This window comes from Abramis brama (assembly GCF_963993115.1).
Source record: "Abramis brama genome assembly, chromosome: 17".
Lineage (NCBI taxonomy): Eukaryota > Metazoa > Chordata > Actinopteri > Cypriniformes > Leuciscidae > Abramis > Abramis brama.
In genome coordinates, this window is record NC_139979.1 from 24,545,461 (window position 1) to 24,558,372 (window position 12,912).

A 12,912-nucleotide genomic window follows, 5' to 3' on the forward strand; every position below is an offset into this window, starting at 1 on the left:
ACAAAAGTGGATGTTACTTACTTCTTCAGACGACATTTTCTGGTGAAAATTCTTATGTTGGTCATACATCCAAAAAGTAGAATCTGTGATTGCGAATGACAGTATCCACACCACCAGCGCGGCGACTGACAGCCGCACATTCTCCTCAAAACCATGGATCCATCCGCGCTGTGCCGACGCACAACCCACGTAAAGTTGCTAATTCCGCGAATAACTGCAATTGCAGATTTCGAACAGAGATGGCGACAAAGATGAAAAACTGCGGACTGCAGCTTTAAAATAGTTTAGTGTCTTCGAAAAAGGCCATTAGCATCTCACCCGTTTTCAGAAGAGGTAATGTTAACGTTAACTGTTAGGCTAACCAAAACTCTTGTTTATAAAAGTTTGGGCTTTTATTTAATTACGTCTTTATGTGTAGACGAGATTTTTTGTTAGTTTTGTAAAGGTTTTGCTGTCAGTTGAATGGGTGATTGGAAGTTGGCTAATTTATTTAACAAACTGATATTTAACATAAATGTATGTGCTGTTAATCGATGACGTCACTTGCACGGAGCGCAAAAAATGTCTAAAACTAGTTAAAATGCGTTTTGATCTTTCACGGTAAACATATAGGCCTATTGATAAAAGTTCTGTTATTTTAGCAGCGACAAAGTTAACAACAGAGAGAAAGCTCCACGATCTCAACATTTCTGAAGAAAGCTGCTGCCACAGAGGAAACACAGGTGAAGTGAGGAAGCTTAGGGACCGTTCGGTATTTATGGAATGGACCACCGGAGGAAAATAGGTGAGGGTCATGTCTTTTTATTCTTTGTTGAGGGGAGGGTCATCCAACTTTTTTTAGTCTAGGGGGAGGGTCACCCAACTTTTGTAGGCTATTCATGAAAACAGCAAAATTTCAAAGTGGCTTGTTTTGTGCATATTTTTCCATCGCTAGCAGATGGGTCTGACCCAACAAAAATCCAGTTTGGCACTGTTTGACAGTGCTTGCGCGCTTCGGGGTGTACACACGCTCAGAAAAAGTGCATCATGTCAGAACAGAACGCCAATGAAATGTTTACCCGGCAAAGCTTTAAAGCACAACCAAGTAATTAACTTTTGTGATTGTGAATAAGTGCAGTGTCCTGTGAGTGTAACTCTACCGCTGCATTAACATGTGATGTGAATGTACGTCGGGTTTTACAGTATTGGGACTGAAGAACTGCAGCTGATAGAATGTGCGCTGTAGCACGGTACTACCATATTTTAGTTTCCATGCTTATTATGTTTCCACAACAATGTTAGTGAGTAAATCTACTGAAATGGCCACCATAAAAGTGGAGTGTGATGTGTAAGATGAGAAAGCAGAGGTTAACGCCTGCTTCACACATACTCCGTGTGCAGTGCGAATGCGTGCAGGAGCAGCACACTATGCTTTCACATTATGCTGCGTTTGCAGTGCGTAACTGATTCGCGGCTGTACCACAAACACATACTCACTATTTTTATTTCAAATCCAGAAGTTATCAGCAACTTTTATTAAAAAAAAAGTTTTGTCAGCATTGCGATTCTCTTTATACACATATACACTCTTTAATAGACGTATTAACGTTTAAACACAATTTAAACAACGTATTATTCAATGCATTACCTCTAGCCTACTGTATATAGATTTATATATTAAGTTGCTCAAGCAAGTAGTAAAATATTTAACAATGTACTTATATTAAAATCGCAAACATTTTAAATTAAAACTTAAAATTGACAAAAACAGCCGACTCTCATGCCTTTTCTTTTGCATTTAATTTTTAATACAATACTGTATTTCACAAAGAACTTGTTTTTCCACCTACGAATCCGTTTAATCTACTCGGGAAAACAATTTCAGAGTCAGTCGGAATAAAATCAAATGTAGCAATTTATTATTTCAGGTAAATGTATTATGCCAACTTCATAATCAGTTCAAAGATAATAAATACAAAATAACGAATGCTCTGGAATATAGAGAGAAGATGCGAACCTGACATTATAAAATACATGCAGAGTGCCTGCATACACTCCGCATCACGGACTAATATGAGTTACAGATCGCCCTGAGCCTCTTGTTGCATTTCTTTATATAGACAGAAACTTCTTTCACAGGAAAACATTTGCTAACAATGGGAATTTGCATTTAGAGTTTACACCTTTTTGGAGCAGAATGCCATTTGCCTGGAGGACCCACCCCTCCTCTATGTGTAAGTTATCTCTAAACTCTTAAGAACTTTATTACCTTTTGGTTTACTTCTTTGGGAATGAGACATTTGTACCAGTCGCACTGAGACATTTCAAATGATACCAAACATGAATGATACTGTATGATAATTATTCACACTAAACCATATAGATTTTTGGGTGAATATCTGTTGATCTCAGCATGAGAGAGAGACAACATGGGGGAGGTGATTGACTCGAGGATGCTAGTTTCTTAAGAGAGAATCAAATGTTAATTTCCAGGAAGGTCCTTTGTCTTCTCGGGAGTGGTCATTCGTCAACCAGACTGCCCGTTATTTCTTAATTCTTACAGTAGTTCCGACCAGACGGCAACAGTTCAAAGAGGAAGTGGCCTGGATATGAGGGTCCAGAATGATTAGAATCACATCCTCTGAGGCTCGGAATGAATCCGCAGCTGGTCAGGTCGTACAGAGGTCACGTGGTACAAGCAGAGATGGGCATAAATACATGGAAATTTTTTTTAAATAAAAATACAAAATACAGTGTGAAAAAATGTATTTAAATACAAATACAGTGTTTTGAAAATACACAAAATACATGTGAAATTGACCATCCAGTGCAGGTACAGGTCACAGAGAATGAAGAAACTACATAGGCCTTCTGACTTTTAATTCCTAACATCATCTCTGCCCTCTCTGGCATTCTTTGTTTCTTTATTTCTTTCTGGCAATTACAAATAAACGTATGCAAAATAGCAGCCATTTATATACTTATTTCTGACCAGGTTACAATGTAATTACTTGTGGTGAACACTATTAAAAAAATCATACTGTAACTGTATGTAAAACTGTGGGAATGTTTTACGCTATCTAGCAAAGAATTTGGATGGGCGATATAACCAAAATCTCAATTTTACTTCACAGTAACAATATATCATTTTACAACTCTCAATATCAGTTTTGATACCACAGCATAAACTGAAATTCAAACTCTTTTGAGTTTTTTTTTTTTTTTTTTTTGCAGGTAGTTAACGAAAGCTAATCATTTTATATATATATATATATTTTTTTTTTTAAAGTTTAATTGTTTCTATAAGTTTATAAAAATTAGTATTTTGTATTTTAAATACATGTATCTGAAATACTGCCCATCCCTGGGTGCAAGGAGATCTCAGAAAATTGCTGAATGAATGAAAATGCTTTTCACAAGTTGAAAACTCGAAATTAGCCTACTGTAATTATGTGTGCAGCTTTTGCGAACGTATCTTCTTTGGTTTGTTTGGCCATCTCAATAATTTTAACATAGACAAGCAATGTTAGATGACAACAACAACAACAACAACAACAATAATTATAGAGGAATTCTAATGTTTTTATTTTATTTTTATGTTTTCATAATAGACTTTTACTTGCTCTACATACCTCATCCGTAAATGTTAAATTTGAAATGTTTTTTAAATAATAAATTGTCATCGATTTGCTTCATAAAACTAAAACGGTTTGGGAATGTTGTTTTGAAAGGCGTCTCGTCAGATTAATACTAAACGCGTTTTGTGTGATTGTCCCAGGGCGCTTGCCGTAGCCACATGAGCGCCCAATGTTTTCAAGGGATGTACAGTCTCAGTGTACTTTCAATGTGAAACCATGCCGGTAAATGTATACATTTTAATTTTAATACGTAGTTATTAAAATTATGCATACTATTTTTCTAATACCTTTCCCCTAAAACATAGAAAAAGCCGTTACGTGGTCTATTTTGTGTGCATAATATCAAACAGTTTGTTGTATTTTTAGTATGTAGCCTATATAAACGTATATGTTATTATTGTTACTGTGCCATTCTAACGTAAGCGAGTGATCGAAAAAAATGCGATTTTCTTAAATGTTTTTGCTTAAATGTATAAAATGTTTTCATATCAGAAACGACTAGGGGAAAAAAAAGTTGAAAACAGTTCCAGGAAACTATTTATTTAATAACCAGTTGAACTGCATTACTGACAGATGAGAGAAAATGTACTTTATATATATATATATATATATATATATATATATATATATATATATATATATATAATTATTTAAGGCTCATTTAACTCATTTAATTTTACAGTATAAATGGCAAATATTATTGACTTGTTCTTTATCTCTCATGTGCTTTTCAGATGACTGGCAATAAAAGCAGGGGTCATAACTCCACCAGTCAGGCGCTGCGGACTCTTCTTATCCTCTGCTGTCTTCTACAGTGTCACTCTAGGCCTCACAGTTATGACAGTAAACCTCTTTCTGAAATATCCAAAGAGGTTTCTAAGTACTCTGACATCGCTCAACAAATCATAAACCTCGCAGTATATGGAAAAGCCCAGAACCGTTCCTACGAGAGGCTAGCTGAGTTCACTGATACCATTGGAAACAGAGTCAGTGGCTCTAAAAACCTAGACCTGGCCATTAAGTACATGTACAATGCCCTTAGACAGGACGGACTGGAGAACGTGCATCTAGAGCCAGTGAAGATCCCTCACTGGGTGCGGGGGGAGGAGAGTGCGGTGATGCTTCTACCGAGAAACCACACTTTAGCCATACTTGGGCTTGGTAGTAGTGTAGGAACTCCTCCAGGGGGTTAGTAGACACAGTCCATCTAGTCATGACCTTTTAAATACCTGCACCTGCAAACATCTAAGCTTATGTTCTCCTGGCAGGTATAGAGGCTGAGGTAATCGTGGTGGACTCTTTTGAAGAGTTGAAGAAGCGAGCGAGTGAGGCTAAAGGGAAAATCGTTGTGTATAACCAGCCGTTTGTCAGCTATGGGGAGACTGTAGCCTATCGGGCCTCAGGGGCCTCAGAGGCTGCTAAAGTTGGAGCTGTTGCCTCTCTTATCCGTTCAGTAACTCCGTTCTCCATCAACAGGTCAGAATCATCGCACTGTTGAAGTCATCATTAAAAGGACTGCCACTGTAAACTAAAGGCTACTGGCTTTTCAAATAGAAATTTGAATAACGTGTAAACAAAAGGAAATACAAAAAAATCAATTTAAAAGTAACCTTCAAGACTGACGCTCCAGAGATTATTTGTTTAGAATGGTATCTTAAAATAAAATACATTATAGGTCAAAGGTTTGGAATAATTAATGTTTTTGAAAGAAGTTTCTTATGCTCACCAAGGCTACATTTATTTGATGAAAAATACTGTAAAAATATTTAGTATTTATAGTAATACATATTATATTATATACAATGTTTTTAATATTTCAGTGTCACATGATCCTTCAGAAATCATTCAAATATGCTGATTTGGTGCTCAAGAAACATTTCTTGTTGTTATCAATATTTAAAACAGTTGTGCTGCTTAGGGCTGGCCGGCTGGGTAAAAAATATCGATTTCTCGATTTTAATCGATTCTCATTTTTACGAAACGATATCGATTCTTAAATCCCAAGAATCGATTAGTCATCCTGTTTTCAGTTGATGAATGAATGGAACATTGTTGCGCGCATCCCATCCAATAAATCACAATAATCTTTGTGCTTTGTTATTATTGATATGAAACGAAGTCTCAGATTTCAAATTACGTCCATTTTCTTACGAAATTCAAAAACATAATTACCGTTTTGGCGCTGTGGCGTGAGATCGCTCTGGCTCAGCTCAGGAGAAGCAGCAGCGCGGAGCGCACATGATCTTCTCTTCCGCATTAATAACACCAGTTACAGCGCGAAATAAACACGAATGAGCATCTGAAAGTGTGTTAAAAGGTAGAGTACAACTTATCGAAGTCCGTATCATGTCACATGGAATCGCTCAATCAGTGTTTCAACCTTGGAAAGACGTTAGTAAACGATGTCATGTAACGTCACATTTACCTCAGAAAAAAATATCCAGTGACCATAAACTCGTTAGTCTGCTAGAAAAATTAACTCTAGAGAGGAGCATTTTGTTAAATATATGCACCATATTACATATTCATTATAATTTTTTATGTTCTTCAATATTTAATGCATGTTTGAATAAATCTGGAAAGTTTTTTATGACAGCCACCATTTAAATTTTTATATAATTTCATATAACTTTAATATTATTATAAAAATAAATAAAAGTGTATTTTAAGTGTTTGTATACAAATCAGTTAATTTTTACCTTCAATATTATAGTAGGCTAATGAAGCCTATAGGCTACAACTGACTCCCATAGTTTACAATAATAGTTAAGAGATTTGTTTTCCTTGAGAAAATTTGCAATGTATTGTACCTGATATCCAAAATAATCGATATTGAATCGAATCGAAATCGAATCGAATTGTAAGCTTGTGAATCGAAATCGAATCGAATTGTGAAATTTGTGTCAATACCCAGCCCTAGTGCTGCTTAATATTTTTGTGGAAACTGTGATTAACTACCATTCAGGAGTTTAAAAAAAAAGAAATTCATACTTTTAAGTTGCATTAAAGGATGCATTAAATTCATAATTTTACAGAAAGACATTCATAATGTTACAAAACAAATAAATGCTGTTCTTTTGAACTTTCTATTCATCAAAGAATCATTAAAAAGTATCACAGTTACCACAAAAAAACAACGAAAAAAAACCCAACAACAACTAAAAACTGAAGTACCGGCTGCTAAAACGTTCAGCTTTGCCATCACAGGAATAAATAAAAAAATGCTTTATAATAATATTACTTAGTTTTTACTGTATTTTTGATCAAATAAATGCTTAAGAGACTTACATTAAAATACATTAATATATTCAAAACCTTTGATCGGTTGTGTATATTGTAAAACATAATTCATGAAACACTTAAAAGCAGATTTTTATGTTTTTAACCCACACGTGGTGTTGTTTTCAGTCCCCACACTGGCTGGCAGTGGTACCAGCCTGGAGTGGTTCAGATCCCCACGGCCTGCATCACTATTGAGGATGCGCAGATGATGGCCAGGATGGCCCGCAGAGGCCAGAGGATTGTGGTGCGTCTGACAATGGCGGCCCAAACACTGCCAGATGTTGACTCGTTCAACACTGTGGCTGAAATCACAGGCAGCGAGCATCCTGAACAGGTAGGTGACTTTAAATATGGACTACACTTGTACAGTACAGTACACTTAAATGTGTACTTTGAATTAAATATGTACTGCAGCTAATCTCACAAAGCACACAATGTTAAAGAATTTGAATGATAATACCCTACAATTATTACTAATGGTTTACAACTGAATGTTGACTTATGTGCTCTTGTAAACCCTAAGTATTTTAGAGTTTGTAATTGTTTGAAATTTATTTCACAAAAACTAAGTCAACATGAAACTGCACTTACAGACCATTTTACTTCTATAATATGACATATTTCTGAGTTAAATGTGATATTCAGCAAAAAAAAAAAAAAAAATGAAGGACCAGACTGGAAATTGGAAATTGATTTTTTCAATCCAAAATGAAGTCAAGTTTTGCTAAAATATATTGCTTAAATAATTTGACTATTTGTTAACATTAGCCAATAACCTTGCGAGGCCTATATGGTGTCAGATGAAAAAGATAGTTGTCTCACAGGTTGACCAAGTTATTTATTTTGTTGAAAGAATTTTTTTTTTCTGGAATGATGTGCATTGAACCAGAATGAGGTAAATTGAGAAATGAAATAGGTAAAAAGGCAGGGTTCATTTGATCTGCATTTCGCATTTATGCATTTATACACAAAAGCTTAAAGAGACGTTGTTTACACGGTTGGTCACACATTGTCACAAATTGTTTGTCAATTTTTGCCTTTCCATGGGAATCAAACCCATGACCTTAGCGCCATTCTCTATTGTTTTAGCTGTAGGAAAACACATTGTCTCACTCAGTAATAATTGTGTAAATTATTCTTATTTATACGCACAGATAAAATTCTTACAAAAAAAAATCCAATTTCATAACACATGCATATACACATGACTTTGGGCTTAACCTTGTTCAAATGTTAATGAATTTAGAGTATTCTAAATGATCGACCTCATGCCAAAGGTTAGTAATCTACCTGAAACATGCCCAGTGAATGAATGCATGTGATTGTCTGTGTTCTACTCCATGTGCTCTGGTCCAAAATCTGCCCGTATTACAGATAAACTTCTTTCAAGAGCTGCACGATTAATCATTTAAAAGATTGCGATCCCAATTCAAACACCCATGCGACCTTATTCCTAAATTACAACAATTCAGCTATGTCTATTAAACCTTTGACAAGTACGATCAAATCTGCATCGGCTACTGACCAAGAGAGTAGTTGTCATGTGTTCTGTTGGTATGTAACAGACAGTTTTCACAAACAGTCTTTTCAACCACACAAGTATCACTATTTCTGTGTTAACAATAATTCAAATTGTCAAAGAAGTTTTTAATATATACTTAAAGTCCCCCTGTAGTCAATAATTGTATCCCTTAAAACTCAACTTTGATCACCAAAATGACATATTTAAAAGTTTTTTCCTTTAAATGTTTTTCTTCATGCCTTAAAATAGCTTGAATGTAACTCTACACCCTTGCCTCATTAAGTATACGCAGTTCAGTGATTTCAAACCATGTTTTGGAGACTGTCTTTGGTTTAAAGAGACTTATTAAATATTACAAATATTAACACCACATAGACATATAAACAAAATTAATAGCTTGATTTTCACCGCAGGGGGACTTTAAATATATAATAAACACTGATGTGTATGTAAGCGATCAAAATAGAGTAAATCACCTTTTGGAAGTAACCTGACTGAAAAAAAGATTGTATCAAGTGGCGAGAAGCGACTGTTAAAAATGTATTTGTCACTGAATCATTCACTCAAGAGATTAATTCAAAAACACTGATTCATCCAGTAATGAAACAAGTCTTTATGAGTGAGTCATTGAATCATTCATTCAAACCAATTAAAAATAATAATAATTACACATTTGTAAAATAATAATAATTCATATTGTTAAATATTTTGTAAATAGACTGCAGCTATTTTTGTCAGAACCTCTAGTAAATTACGTTTTTGTTTAGAATCATGATCTCCATTTAAAAAAAAAAAAAAAAAAGGTTATTCTCACTTTATCCAGAATCATGCAGCTCTACTTCTGACACCAAAACTGTTCCCAAATGTAAGAATAATTATGCAGCTTTCTAAGATACCATGTCTTGGCCAAATTCTAGCTAAGAATTTGTCTTTTGTGGAGAAGGCAATCCTAGAAGCGTATCACCAAGGTACTAAAGAACCCGCATGATCTGTAAAAATAGTTTAATTAAAAACGGACTATTATCCAATATTTGTGTTGAGTGTTTTGTGTTTTTGTGTCTCATGGAGTCGCTGCCTAAACAGTCAGTTGGGAGGTTCCACCTCATTTAGAAGGCAACTGTCTAGGTAGACAGGAGACCATGAAGTCGCTCTCTAGGTTTTGGAACAGAACCATTATCGGTTTGCATTCTCTGCTGATGCCTAACCTCCATGATGGGCCAAGCAGAGGTCATTCTGACATTTGTTTGCATTGCTGCTCAGCAGGATATCAGGGAACCAATTACAGAGATCTGCTTTTTCTTAATGCTTGTGTTTATGGAAAGGAATCTGTTAGTCAGGAGTCTGAGGAATATGGTATCTACTTCCTTAGCCCCAATTATAGACGGTAGAGGATTTTTCAGCAGCCCAGCTAACACCCCTTTGACTGATCATCATACATCTGTCCAGCATCCACTGCCAGCTTATATCTAATTAGAGACTTGTTAGGGAAAGTTTTCTACTTCTATTAGTGTGCTGCCCTCTCTGTCAGTTCCACAGCTATGCGTTATTATTTTCAGCACTCTTCCCTGTTAAAGTCTTCTGTGGGAGGTGGTGAAAGATTCTGTGTGATTAAGTGTGAAGGAAAAAAAAAAAACATTCTGCAGACTTAAATTTCAATAGAAACGTTCAGCTTGAGTGGTCTGTTGTCCCTCACACTCGGATGCATGACCACAGCTACAAGAGCGAGAGAGAGAGAGAAATAATGAAATTTGAGGAACTGAAGCCTCACACTGAAACCAATGTTAAAGTGTTTTATAGACAGTCATTGGGTGAATCTCCCAAAACTCTCCAAGAACATGTCTGGGTCATATTTCACCCCGAAATCTAAAGAAATAATATTTTTATTGTATGACAGTATTGCAAGTATCCCTACCATGTTAAAAAGTCATGATAATGAATAAATAAATAATAAAAAACAAAAACATGAATTAATAAATTCATAGTGAACACGCTGTTACATGATCCCTAAGAAATCATTCTAATATGTTGCTTTGATTCCCAGGAAACCTTTCTTGTTATTATCACAGTTGAAAATGGTTGTGCTGCTTAATGTAGTGTGGAAACTGTGATAAAGTGTCTTTTGCAGGATTCTTTGATCAACAGAAATTTAGAAACAACAGCATTTCTTTGAAATATAAATCTGATTTAACATTGTAACTGTCTTTAGTGTCATTTTTAATCAATTTAATGCATCCTTGCTTAATAAATAAATCAGTTCACTGTAGTGTTCCCAGCCTTTTGAATGGTAGTAAATATATATTTGCTAATGAAATGCTGCAGACTTTGTTAATGTTAATCTAATTTGAATCACCATTTAAGGGTGACATGTTTTTCTGTGACTCATTCAATCAAAAAAGAGAATGAGATGTTCTGTACTCTCTCATACACATGCACAAGTATGCATAAAGCTGGATTTGTTCCTCTTTCATGATCTCAGCGGGACGGAATGCTACAGGATTGCTGACTAAACAGGATTTGAGTGCTTCATTTGGATTTCCGATTATATTTTAACCGACTAAGAGGAAACTTAAGGTCTGTAACTTAAGGAAAGTGGTGAAGTGAATCTCGCAAGCTTCCTCAATCCTCATACGTGGCCATATTTACTGATTTAAAGTGCTGATTGACCGGTGACAAGATGGACTTTTAATAAAACGTGGCTGTCTATGGAGTAGAAAACTGTGCTAAATCTGTGCTACAACTGAGATAAGGGGCTGTGGCGTTCCCTTTTTCCAAAAAAGGTAATAATGCACTGGGCTTGATCCAACTGTTTGTGAGCAGGGATACAAAAATGCGGAAGTGTAGTTTTCTCGAAAGCCCAGGGACTGTCCACCGGATGATGCTTTTTGCTGGTTTATAATAGGCAAACTTGCGCTTTACCTATAAAAGAAGATGAATTTGTGAAGCAGATTAAGTTTCTCTTCATATTTAGCAAGTACCATCCTTTTTTGTGAATTCTTGTTCCTTGTAGGAGTCATCTTTTCCTTCCTAATGTTGTAATGGTTGCCTGGTTTCTCTGGGTGAAATGGTCAATGTCAGTCAGTGTTTTCAACTTTGGGATTTAGCATTGGTGTTCTAATAATCTATCATTAGCGATAATGGTGTTGGTATTGAGAGTTTTATTGTCTATCAACTCACTGGGTCATAGGAGTGAACAGCAGGAATGATGTGATGTCTTCTGACGCGCACAACATGCGCAATCACTATGCATCGAATAACCTTTCACTGTTGGCCTTTTACATGAGAATTTCCTCCTTTTGTTAAAACCAGAAGCAGCTTAATGCCAGTCCATTTCTGCAGAATTGACATATAATGGCAGGAAATTCAGAGTAAATACCACTGGTAAAATTTTTGCTGTCAGCAGTGATTTTAAAACTGTTTATTCAGGAGAATGATGAAGTATGACTTCATTATAGACATCAAGTATTGTATTTAGAATATTTGAGGACTACTTGTGAGACCACAACAAAAAATGACTTTCAAAAACATGTTCACAATCTACATTGTTCAAAAGTTTTGGGGTCGGTAATTAAAAAAAAAAAAAATATATATATATATATTTTAAAGACATCTCTGTAATACTGTGAAATATAGGGCCCTATCAAATCCGTAAAAACATTTCCGCAAATTCCATTTAATTTTTTTCCCTAATTCTGGTTTTATTCTGGTCTCCATTTTTTTCTGTTTTAGTTTTTTGGACTCCATTTTAATGGTTAGATTAAATTTTAGTAATCAAAAAGCATGTCTTATTAATTGAAATCACGAAACTTATCTAACAACAATTTATTAAAAGTTAAACAAAACTCCATGTTTGCGCTGCGCGTTCTGCTCTGTTGTTAACGGCCCAAATGCTTGAATCATGTACCGATCGGCGATCACGCACTGGAAAAGCAAAGTTCGCTCAAATAACGTGAAATTTAGAGGTGGATAATTTTGGGAGGTGCGCAAACAGCGTTTACGTGCGTTTAGCCTCCACTACATCCCTGTATATATATATATATATATATATATATATATATATATATATATATATATTGCAAATCTCATTTTATTTATTTGTGGGTTTATACATTTTTGTGAAACTCTTTACATTTATTTGTGGATCTTAATCTATTTATTTGTGAATTTGATAATTTTTTGTGAATCTCTTTACATTTGTTTGTGAATCTCAATCTATTGGAATCTATTTGGAATAATGTAACAATTCTAACCCCATATAGGGCTCCCTGAAGTAATCCCAATTACGTTGTCACGTTGACGTAACGTCTCCCGTTCCCTCCTTCAGGGAACGAGGGTTACATTTGTAACCGAGATGTTTTTCTCACATGAAATGGTAAACTGCTCATGAAGTGACTCTCAGAGTGGCTCTGGAGATGAAGTTCATGCATTCACGGTCATGCTTTTTATTTATTCATCAAAAAAATTTACAAATTATGTGAATTTCAGTAAAATCAG

The 12,912-nt window shown here is 35.2% G+C and overlaps 1 protein-coding gene across 1 annotated transcript in view; it reads left to right on the forward strand.

Annotated features, from left to right (window-relative positions):
• The first annotated feature begins 3,755 nt into the window (after positions 1-3,755).
• The window catches only part of LOC311067039 (carboxypeptidase Q-like), a 57,835-nt gene continuing 48,678 nt past the window's right edge, over positions 3,756-12,912 (forward strand). The window contains exons 1-4 of the mRNA XM_084088588.1: positions 3,756-3,839; positions 4,352-4,805; positions 4,886-5,093; positions 7,026-7,233. Coding sequence (XP_083944714.1) covers positions 3,834-3,839; positions 4,352-4,805; positions 4,886-5,093; positions 7,026-7,233 — 876 coding nt within the window. The 5' untranslated portion in view covers positions 3,756-3,833. The remainder of the gene's footprint in view (positions 3,840-4,351; positions 4,806-4,885; positions 5,094-7,025; positions 7,234-12,912) is intronic.